General features: G+C 45.3%; 1 protein-coding gene across 2 annotated transcripts in view; it reads right to left on the reverse strand.

Moving 5' to 3' along the window:
* The window catches only part of D2hgdh (D-2-hydroxyglutaric acid dehydrogenase), a 106633-nt gene extending 95429 nt beyond the window's left edge, over window positions 1–11204 (reverse strand). The window contains exons 1-2 of one of the 2 annotated variants that reach the window (XM_075686838.1): window positions 11001–11204; window positions 4919–5116 (exon numbers count right to left, since the gene is read on the reverse strand). In XM_075686838.1, the coding sequence (XP_075542953.1) occupies window positions 4919–5111 (193 nt within the window). In that variant the 5' untranslated portion in view covers window positions 5112–5116; window positions 11001–11204. Of the gene's footprint in view, window positions 1–4918; window positions 5117–10995 lie in introns of both variants that reach the window. The other variant, XM_075686837.1, reaches the window with a different exon arrangement.
* Between the last annotated feature and the right edge of the window lie 558 nt (window positions 11205–11762).

Genomic DNA, 11762 nt, shown 5'->3' on the forward strand with positions numbered 1-11762 from the left:
GACGAGCAGAGTGGGGGCGGCGCGGCAGCATGGGCGGCGGCGAAAGCTGCTGAGCTGGAGAGTAACAACATTTTGCGACAGCCTGCCGTACAGATTTTGTCTCTTTAAAGTAACAAGACCATTAAAACATGCAAAAGTTATTATTTCATTACGAGTATGGCTTTCAATTTGCAAACACTCTGTCCTGTTTTGCTTTGTTTCTGAGGTTGAGAGTACACATTCGCTCCGAGTGTGAAGCTGAATGAGTTTCTCGAACTCATTCGATTGTGGAAGTAATTTGGTGCTAATGGCATTAAATATCACTGTGTAGCAGCCGAATAATGTCATTCGATACTAATGCCATTCGATTCAAGTGACATTAAAACGCCCAGTGCGACAGGGGTGTAAGCCTCTCTATATGGGTTTCATAGATTACGAAAAGGCATTTGATTCAGTAGAGATACCAGCAGTCATGGAGGCATTATGTAATCAAGGAGTACAGAATGCTTACGTAAATACCTTGGAAAATATCTACAGAGATTCCACAGCTACCTTAATTCTACACAAGCAGGAAGATACCTATGAAGAAAGGGGTCAGATAGGTAGGCACAATCTCTCCAATGCTATTCACTGCGTGCTTGGAAGAAGTATTCAAGCTATTAAACTGGGAAGGCTAAGGAGTAAAGATCGATGGTGAATATCTCAGCAACCTTCAGTTTGCTGATGACATTGTTCTATTCAGCAACAATGCAGACGAGTTACAACAAATGATTGAGGACCTTAACAGAGTGTAAGAGTGGAGTTTAAGATCAATATTGTCACATGGTGGTGACGTTGAAGAACATAGTAGCAATACTGTGAAGGACAAAACTATTGGGTGAACCTGTGCCCACAAAAACAGGCTACATTTATAGCACAACGATAGCGGCGAATGCGGTCGGTGATCGTCGAAAATCTGATCAGCGGGTGAAGCGCGTCGGCTTTTATAGAGCAGTCGTCGAATGTTCCAGACTAATCGTTCGGACCCGCGTGCCTTCAACAAAGTTCTACACCATTTGCGTCAGGTGATGAAATCAGATAACATAAGGTTTGGCGACAACAGACAGCGGATAGAAGCATAGATAACTTTCCAGAAACTTCAGATACATGCAGGCGCGTCCCACGCTGTGCGATTACATTTGTTAGGCGGCGAAACGTGGTTGCCCGATAAAGATAAGTACACGTGTCAATACCCCCCTCTTAAAAAGCATCGTCCCGATGCTACAAATATAAGAGAGCGAAACACAAAAGGACACTTATTAAACATAAGTAACAAAACAACAGAAAGAAACAAAGTCCAAAGGTCAGTTACGCGAAGCCCCAAAGTTCATTAACGCTGGTAGTACGGCTCGAGTCGCACAACGTGGACTATTTCAGGTCGTGAGCGGCGCCGCTGTGATAGCGAAATGCCGTCTGGCACGACCTCATAGTCCAGTGCGCCAATACGTCGGATGATCTTGTACGGTCCGAAATAGCGATGCAAAAGCTTCTCGCTCAGTCCTCGTCGGCGTATAGAGGACCAAACCCAAACACGGTCACCGGGCTGGTACTCGACGAAGTGTCGTCGGAGGTTGTAGTGTCGGTCCTCTGCTGGTTCTTGATTTGCAGGCGGGCTCCGTACCATTCCAGCGAAAATTTCCTCCTTTACACCACGCATCAGTAGGCGGACTTTCTTTTCCTCGGACATTTCCGGGTCGGCGTGGCGGAATAGGCGGCTCATTTCTTCTGTAAAAATCGCGGTGGTCTCATCGGGCAGCTGCACTCGGGTTTCCAGTAGTGCTTGGGCTCGTTCTCAGCGTACGACGCTTGTGAACGTCTGCAGAAAGCCGCTTCAGAAAAGGTCCCAGGTCGTTAAAGTGGCTTCTCGGTTCTCGAACCACGTCCTGGCAGCGTCTTCCAATGCGAAGAAGACATGTCGGAGTTTGTCGTCGCTGTTCCAGCTGTTAAATGCAGCGTCCCTCTCATACGTCTCAAGCCAGGTTTCCGGGTCCTCGAATGTTGACTTGCGGTACGTCGGAGGCTCCCTGGGCTGCTGCAGCACAATGGGGGACACTGGGGCTGCCATTGGGGTTGCCTTGGCCACAATCTTCTTGGTCTTCTCAGGTAGAAGTCCGTGCTCCGGAGGCAGCTGTTGAAGACGGCGGCGTGCTCGATGGTCCGGGACTATGTTGGTGTTCTCTTTGCGGTCTGGGCTTGGATCACGGCTTGTCGGGGGCGTCCGGTTCATGAAGGAAGAGCACCTCCACCAGATGTCACGTGGTGGTGACGTTGAAGAACATAGTAGCAATACTGTGAAGGACAAAACTATTGGGTGAACCTGTGCCCACAAAAACAGGCTATACTTATAGCACAACGATAGCGGCGAACGCGGTCAGCGATCGTCGAAAATCTGATCAGCGGGTCAAGCGCATCGGCTTTTATAGAGCTGTCGTCGAATGTTCCAGACTAATCGTTCGGACCCGCGTGCCTTCTACAAAGTTCTACACCATTCGCGTCAGGTGACGAAATCGGATAACATAAGGTTCGGCGACAACAGACAGCGGATAGAAGCATTGATAACTTTCCAGAAACTTCAGACACATGCAGGCGCGTCCCACGCTGTGCGATTACATTTGTTAGGCAGTGAAACGTGGTTGCCCGATAAAGATAAGTACACATGTTGATATGCAGAAGACAAAGAATGATGAATAGACGGGCAAGGAAATAAGAGTTCAGGATCGCCAGTCAGCCTCTAGAGTCTGTGAAGGAGTATGTTTACCTAGGTCAACTAATCACAGGGATCCCTGATCATGAGAAGGAAATTTATAGAAGAATAAAAATGGGTTGGATCGCATATGGCAGACATTGTCAGCACCTCACTGGAAGCTTACCATTATCACTAAAAAGGAAGGTGTAAAATCAGTACATTTTATCAGTGCTGACATATGGGGCAGAGACTTGTAGACTAACAAAGAAGCTTGAGAACAAGTTAAGGACCACGCAAAGAGTGATGGAATGAAGAATGCTAGGCATAACGTTAAGAGACAGAAAGAGAGCGGTTTGGATCAGAGAGCAAATGGGTATAGACGATATTTTGATTGACATCAAGAGAAAAAAAAACGGAGCTGGGCAGCTTATGTAACGCGCCGGTTAGATAATCGTTGGACCAGTGGGGTTACAGAATGGGTTCCAAGAGAAGGGAAACGCAGTTTAGGACAGCAGAAGACTAGGTGGAGCGATGAAATTAGGAAATTCGCGGGTGCTAGTGGGAATCAGTTGGCGCAGGACAGGAGTAATTGGAGATCGCAGGGAGAGGCCTTCGTCCAGCAGTGGACATAAAACAGGCTGATCACGATGCTGATCATGCTGATGACAATGATCTTGCTGGAGATTATGCAGAAATTCTGGTGCCTGCCAGTGTTACGACCATTTGGCCAGCAAAATGTGCCACTTTCAAAAGAGAGGCAAATTTTGGGGAAGGTTAAAAAAGAAAACTGTTCAAAGTTCCAAGCAGCAACGAACAAGAACTTTCATGTTGGTGTGAAATTCTTGTGGGTAAAACTCCTGAGGTTCTCACCCGTGTTCTTGGGACAAAGGAATGACAATACAGTAGTGCCAACAATCACAAGGGTATTTATTGCACCTTTCATAGACTAATGCCTGCTAGCCGAGTTGCTATCCACAAAACATGCCGATGGATGCGCGACAAATCGCGGAAGTCCAACTCACCATGACCGCATAGTGAGCGGATATGTTTGCCCCATGCTGGACACCAACGCCTGGTCTTTCGTGCATACGGTCAAGCGAATGGTGGCGTGTTCCAATGGTTGTGTTCACCCATTCCAGGGTAGGCCTCGCGAGACGGTCTCACAGAAGCATGGATCGGCGCACGCACAGAACGTCCACATTGCTTGCCGACTCCGAGCCAAAAAGAGGAAGCGCCTTCTCCTTCTTGTGCCCAAGTAACCCCGCCGTTAGGTGGCGTTAGCAGAGCCACACTCGCGCCATTTCTCGTATTACCCTGCAAGCATACCGACCGTCGCTGTAAAGCCACGAGGCAAAGAGCCGGATTACAGGAGACGGGAGCTACGCAGAAAAACAACATATCAGGGGATGCGTAAGAGTCGTGCATCCCCAGCTGTACCATGCTTGTCTAGTATATTCCATAGTTTTGTGCATACGAACCTACAAGAACTTTCATTTCACTAGGGCCACCTGTCAAAGTGATGCTATGAGCAGCAAATATTAATGTATCAAATCTCTCTCTAAACTAACCTCTCTCTAAAATGTTCCTTATGGCTATGTGCTGTATGTGTTCACTTTTGGCATGCACTGTCATTTGTTTTAACATTTTGAAATGCAGTTATGCATGGTGATGCAGTAACGCTGTTTGTACTTTTCCATGTCTACTTTCTTTTCTTTCTGGTGAGCACATAGCAGGGCAAGTTTGGCATGCGTAAGCTGACATGCAAAATGGTACACTCCACTAACAGCCACAAATCTCCATGACAACCATTGCTGCTGATGTTGCTCTGGAGGCCCAAATACATGACCTGCTGCCTATCCTGGATGTCGCTTTGTTGAACATGCCATAATGCAGCCCATGTCTATGTGTGTGGCCTTTATTAACACTGGCCTATCTCATGTCCACTGCAGTACAAAGGCCCCCCCCATCAGCCCTCGTATGGGTCCCATCCATTAGTCCACACTGATCCACTTCTGCTGCTTCCCTTTTGGAATTTCAGCTACCCTTGTTTACTATAAAATCTGCATTGGCCTCTACCACCCATAATTTTCTGTTCTATTGCTCTGAATGAGGGGCCCGATTAGGCATGATGGAACTCGGCCTTTTCTCAAGTGTTATCCCATGAGTGAAAAGTGCGCCACCACTCCTGTGCACCAATTGCAGAGAGACACTTGCCATGGCAGGTGCGCAGCCAGTCCACATTAAAGGCCTCAGTGTCTGCAGGGTCGGTGAGCACAGCCGATGGTCCTAGCAGACGCTCAAAAGTGGCCACGTCTGCATCATTCAGCACGGCATACGGACCCCGGTGTTCACGCACACGGCTACTGGATGCATGGCGCCGGCCCAGCTGCCAGCATCGCCGCAGCATCGTCACTGCAAGAAAACAAGCAAGCCTTCACAAGTGTTTCACCACACCCAGACGAGGCTGTGGCCATTCATCTCTCAAGCCAAACCGAGGGCCCACTTTTATTTATAAAATATCTCAAGTGTACTTTTGGGATTTTGCACGAGTGACGGTCAGGATAAACAAAAAAGTGCATAATGCATGTGCAACATACATATTAAATGAAAAATAAATTATATATTCAATATGTAGGCAGGCCCACGTAAAAAGTGAACACTTCGCTTGAAGAAGTGCAAGCATAAGGCATAGAACAGTAGCTGCACATGACAAAGGGGTACAATCACACATTCTTGGAAATTCACAATTTATGAAACAAAACATTTTGCAAGAACAGAAACAAGCATTTGGTGAACCTGAATAGTAATTCTCATAGTGACACAGGAGCATCAAATTGCATACAATATCTGCATTGGCCTCTACCACCTATAATTTTCTGTTCTATTGCTCTGAATGAGGGGCCCTATTTGGAATGATGGAACTTGGATTTTTCTCAAGTGTTATCCCATGAGTGAAATGTTTACAGTATTGGAAACAGAAAAATTGTGGCAGAAGCCATCTCACGATAGACTGCTGACGGTTATGCATTAGCACTGAATCAATATAACGACGACACATCTTATTGTCACCATCGAAACAAGTATGAGGCATGCACTGCAGCGGGACTCCTCTTTCGCACTCCTCTAAGAATAATCGGCGCCATCTAGTGCCGCCGCCGTGAAGGCTGTGCGTGGCCTTCAAAATGCTTGACGTACGGGTGTGTGTGAATGCTAAGAAATGCATGTGGCAACCAAGCTTCTATCTCTAGCTTCTTTCTGGACATGCTGCGCCATCTAATGGTGCTGCCGAGAAGTCCGTGCATGGCCTCGGAGACAAGAAGTGGTGCGCTGGTACCTGTGAATTTTGAGCATTGTTGCCTTGCTTGTCATACTCGGTGACACAAGTTGGCAAAATGTTCGTTGAAGAGTGCTACCCACCTACCGGCACATACCCCGTGCCCCAGGTTGGCATCAAAGAGGTTCACTGAAGGACAGCACAGGCCGAGTGCCACGCACCCAGCGTTCTGCGTCAAAGAGCTTCTTCGAACAGCAGTGCCTACCCAGTCCCACATCTACACTGACCTATGTCAGTGTGAAAGAGGTTCGTTAAAAAGTGGCACGTATGTACACATTGGCATACACTCAGTGACCCAAGTTGGTCCGATGGTTGGTTTTGAACACTGTTCCTTCATCACAGCAGCCAGATGCGCTATTCATTTGACCCCAGACTACCCACTGACCAAGGATGGAGGGAAAACGTTTAGCTGCAAAGATACATAGCCCCTACAAAGTGCATGAAGTACCCAAAGAATGCTAATGCATTAAAACAAGAGAATGTAAATGGTTTACATAAGTGGTGAACAAAAGCGCAAGTCTAACAAAAACAGAAATATAATAGCAAAATACCTGCATTATATCAGCTAAAAAAAAGCAATTCTATGGCAACATTGAAACTTTTACAAGCTTGAGTGGCTATGCTAACAGAAAGATCAGGGAAATGTAATAGTAATGTATCGCAGTTCTTCCACTGAACACTTAGTTCAGGAAGTCAGTAGAGCTAAAAGGCAATTTTGTGTAAAGAAGACATTTGAAGAACTTGACGCCCCTCCCAACCTTTATCAAAACAAGTGTGAAACATGTTTAAAACTATTTTTAGTGCTACGAGCATGAGTGTTACATTAATGAGTATGTTTACTTGTATTGCAAAACTGAAAAAATGTGGTGTATATGCAAACAGCAATACCGAGGGCCAAACATGCACTGTGTTCTCATCTTTGAGTGAAGTAACAGCATGGACTACATAAAAAATTTGGCCGCACAATGATTTGTTCTAGTCATGCACAGAACAAATCTCCATACCATTTATGCTTGAAGGGCAGTGTGACACTGAATTATTGGACAAAGCACTTTCGCTTGTGTTTAGCAGCACACTGTAAGAACTGTATGTGCTGTTGCCACAATTTAACTAAGTACAAGTCTTGTATTACCATTGTGACCAGACAGAAGAAGAAATTGTGAAGACAGTGAAGTCACCTTTTTGGACCTTTTATAGTCTCATCAGAATGCTTTCTTTCTTATTTATTTTATTTTGCTGTGTGAGTAGCACTTGTTAGCACAGTATATAAAGCCAGGTTGCTTCAAAAAATTTTAATTGACTGAAAGTACAGCGATTTGTCCCGTCGTTATGCGTCTTTCTTTCGTTCTATGCAGCCCTCAAGCATGAATCAGCACCACCTTGCCCTCCACACCCTTATGAGTATGCCGCTGGTTCATTTTATCACGGAATCCTGACAGGTCAAGACAACACACAATAATTAAAGGCTTAATACCTGTTACAAAAGATAGTAGTACTACAAAGTCCGGCTTCCGCACAGGAGCCTTATTCGACTGTTCAGAAAAATTTTGTTATATTGACATCTTCTATAAGTACACTTTGTTTCTTCAAGTTCAAAATACACGGTGTTCTATGGATAAGAAGTTAGCTAAATACTTCATTATATTGAGAATTTTGTTATGTTGAAGTTCCTTAAAATCGGCGTTCAACGATATATGTGTGTTTATGATGATAAAGTTCAGTTGGAAGCCAGCACTTGTCTTCGTTGTTCCTTCCTGCCCTCTGTCATCTACTGCGCTGTACACATAATAATGGATTACCGACTAAACCAGTCCCACACCTTGCTTATTGCTGCCCCTCCTTCTTGGGCCTATGAAGGCCTGCGGCATTCTGTAAATTATTAAATAAAATGAAACATACTCTAATAACAATAAAGCATGGATGCAAAATTTGCTATGAACGGTGTGTCTGAAGGAAAACAAATCTAGAAAATAGTTGCTTCTTATGAAGAAGGAACACAGATGGCGTGATGCCACACGCATCACTCCTTTGCTTGATTTATTTATCTTCTGCTCAGTCTTATCTTTACGTATGCCAATAAATTTGTCTTGATTGAAGTTTGGATAACATGCACATATTTTGCAATGTGTGCCAACTATGTGACCAAAGACGTTCTTGATTTTCGATCTGTGTTGCTGCGGTCAATCACCTTGCGGGTTTTTGCAGAACTATTATGTCAAAACTCTTGCCTCTGCTTCGAGTTATTGATAAGTTCGACTTTGCCCTGACATCTGCTAGCCGCCAGGTTAGCTCAGATCGTAGAGCGGCTGCCCCGAAAAGGCGGTGGTCCCGAGTTTGAGTCCTGGTCCAGAACGAGTTTTTCTTCAACCGCGAGGCTTTTCTTTTGAGAAACCCATATGGCGTTTCCTTTGTAGCAATTGCTATGATTGGATGGATGTCTCATTTTTCCTTTATTAATATATATTCAAGTATAATGATGGTTATTGTATGGCCGCGTTTTATTTTCCTCATCTGTATTAGATATAGATAGATAGATAGATAGATAGATAGATAGATAGATAGATAGATAGATAGATAGATAGATCTGTATAGATAGATAGAAAACTCCTCCGGCGCAACCCCATGTGCATGCGTGAAAAAAGAATGGAGAAAGAGAGGCACGCGAATAGCCAACAGCACCTAGACAGCACAAGGCCTGTTTATTCCGATCCATGACGTCATGATACCTTGCCCAAAATTTCCATTGACAAGGCTGGCATGATGAAAGCGGTGACGTCAAATTTACTGTTGCCTACTCAGGAGCATCCCCATTTGATTCTATGGCAGTTGGGTCAAGTAACATGATGCCATGGATCAGAGTGAAAAGGCCTTGTGCTATCTAGGTGGCGTTGGATTAGCTGCGCCAGTAGTGACGTCGTTGCTCTCCGCTGCAGCCGAGTACGCATGCAGCAGTTTCTCTGCAGCTCCGAAATGGGTAGGTCATGCGTCTTAAGGAGTACGTCATACGTACTCCTTAAGAGCAGGAAGCTTTTGATCAGCAATGCCACGAGCAGAACCGGAAACGAGCTCGTCTACGTTGTGCCAATGCTGCAGCTCGAGCACGAGAACAGGCTCGTGTAGCTGAGTGTAAAGAGCAACTGCGTACTGAGGATCTGGCAGCCTACCAAGCCATCGTTTAACGAACCGTCGGGATAAACCCAGTGATAAACACCGGGGCTGCACATTTCAGCTTTGCTGGTTAACGATCTGTGCAGAGCGCTTGGGCAGTGATTTTTATACATATACTTCCCCTTTATGTAATATGTTTCTCAAAGAGGTATAAAACTTTAAGGGTGACAAAAATTACATTTTCTAGGTATCAAAAAACATTTATAATTAAGTGAGAGAGAGTTAGTGAGAGATGAAGATGTCAGCAAGGCCTGGAACTTCACATGGTATGATTGAAATGACATATATGAAGAGGACAAAGATAATCAAAGGAATCAATGACATTAAGTGTTAACATGTACCACCCCTGAAAAGAATGACATTTAGAGAATTAGAGCATAGCTAAAGCAATTTCTGTGTACATAAGAAAGGGTTATTATGCAAACCATAACTTTATAACTTCATAGCTTAGTTACACATAAATAATATGCTGGTTAGTATAAGTGTTGGGTACAAGAGTATGCCAAAGAAAGTATGCATTCAGCGAGCTGATGAGTTGTGGCAAATGGTTGCAAATGATATGCGGTGTTGAGCCAATTCAACATTAAACTTTAGGCATTAAAACAAGTTTGCGTTAGTGTGATGGTATGTGTGACACTAAGCTCTAGGTGGACTCTCCTGAATACAGCTCAGTCCTCAGGGACAGGGCGTAGACGGAGCAGGGACAAGTAGTAACTTAACATTTTCAGGATGCAGCAGCTAGCTGCACTCCCGAAAGAAATTCCCGTGAAAAGAAAGGTAGGGTCTATAAGATGACAGGAATAATATTAGCGAACTCAGCACCATTGTTCCCGTCACTAGCACACATACATAGGAAAATACAAAGCTTCCCGACTAGACAAGATTTGAAAAAGGTGACCTAGTTGACAAAAAAAAAAAAATCAGCAAAACCCATCTCACAATAAACATTAAGGCAATGCATCGACACACCACATTTCACTGCCCAAACATGCGATGTATGAGCCATGTTTGCAGCTGGGCTGCTCTCTCGCGCTACCCACTGGACACACTGCGTCAACTAGCACGACTGCAGTGAAGTCCCCACGTAAAGCGTTTGTGAATATATATTCAAACGAGGTTGTTTGAACATATATGACATGGGTTTGTCAACTCTGCCAGCACTGGAGAAATTTGAATGTATTTTTTTTTTGTCATTGAAGAGCGGCACATAACCAATGGTTTATAGCCTATGACCTAAGTTTGCGTCAAAGAGGTTCATTGGAGCTGCACATATCCAGTTACCCTTAGCTAGTGATTCAAGTCAGGGTATAAGACTTTCATTGAAGGGTGGCACATACCCAGTTGCACATACCAGCTCGAAGTGACATCAAAGAGGTTAATTGAAGAGCGGCACATACCCAATGGCTGATAGCCAGTAACCCAAGTTTGCATCAAAGAGGTTCGTTGAAAGAAAAACGGTAAGATCGGTAGGTAGTATCGTGAAAGTGCTTGAAGTGCCCTAAGAATGCTAATCGCTTTAATACTCTCCATAAGTACCACACGGTTCCAAACCAGCACGTCAGCATGTTTCTTCACATGCCCACATAACTGCACTCGTGCGAGCAGCGGTAAGCAAGGTAGACAGATCGGTAGGTAGTATCGTGAAAGTGCCTGAAGTGCCATAAGAATGCTAATCGCTTCAATACTCTCTAAGTACCACACGGTTCCGAACCAGCACTTCAGCATGTTTATTCATATAACATGCGCACATAAATGCACTCGTGCGAGCAGCGGTAAGCGAGGTACTAACCGTACACAGGCTACGCCTCCTCTGCCCTGGACCTTGCAACAGTGACACACGCACGCCAAAACACGCCGACACTGTTCAGATAGATCGTTCTGTAGTTGAATACCGTATCATATGAAGAACATATGGAAAATACAGTGCGTTAGACTATGGTTGAGTAGGACCATAGTGGCACGAACGGCGCTCTCCCGTTCAGGCGTCGCGTGTGGAAATATTTTTCGAGGGCGCTGCGAGCAAACTGGTACGGCCGCTCAATGTAACGCACTTGGTGTGACCCGTCGCGTCGGCCGAGAGAGGCGTGACGCGCCTAGTTCCCATCGCCACCGCCGCAGCGCCACTGCTCCGGGACAGCTGCGAGGGGGAGAGCTGTGCTTCGCCCGCCGCGGCCGCGCGGTCAGCGCTTGATTTGTTCCGATAAAGAGCTGTGTAGCGGTGTTTCACAAAATATGAATGGTAGTGTCAACTGGCGATTTGCTACTGATAGCAGTACGTCAGCATCGCTGCAGTTGTCAGCGACAGTTTGTGTCGGAAGTCACCTATGTTGGGTGCGCTTCTTCGAGCGTTCGACACACACGAAGCCGGTTATCCGCTATATTAACTTGTTGCATATAATTAGTTGGTTAGCATAAGAATGCTCGTTTTAAGAAGTCCGAATTCTGATCAGTCTGGTCCACAATTAGAGCCGATGGTTAACGCTGTTTTACCTTTCTGGACATGCAGAAATATACTGCATTATAGTTCAGCCGGTTCACGGGTACATGCGGGAAATA

The sequence above is a fragment of the Dermacentor variabilis genome, chromosome 3 (genome assembly GCF_050947875.1).
Source record: "Dermacentor variabilis isolate Ectoservices chromosome 3, ASM5094787v1, whole genome shotgun sequence".
Classification (NCBI taxonomy): Eukaryota; Metazoa; Arthropoda; class Arachnida; order Ixodida; family Ixodidae; genus Dermacentor; species Dermacentor variabilis.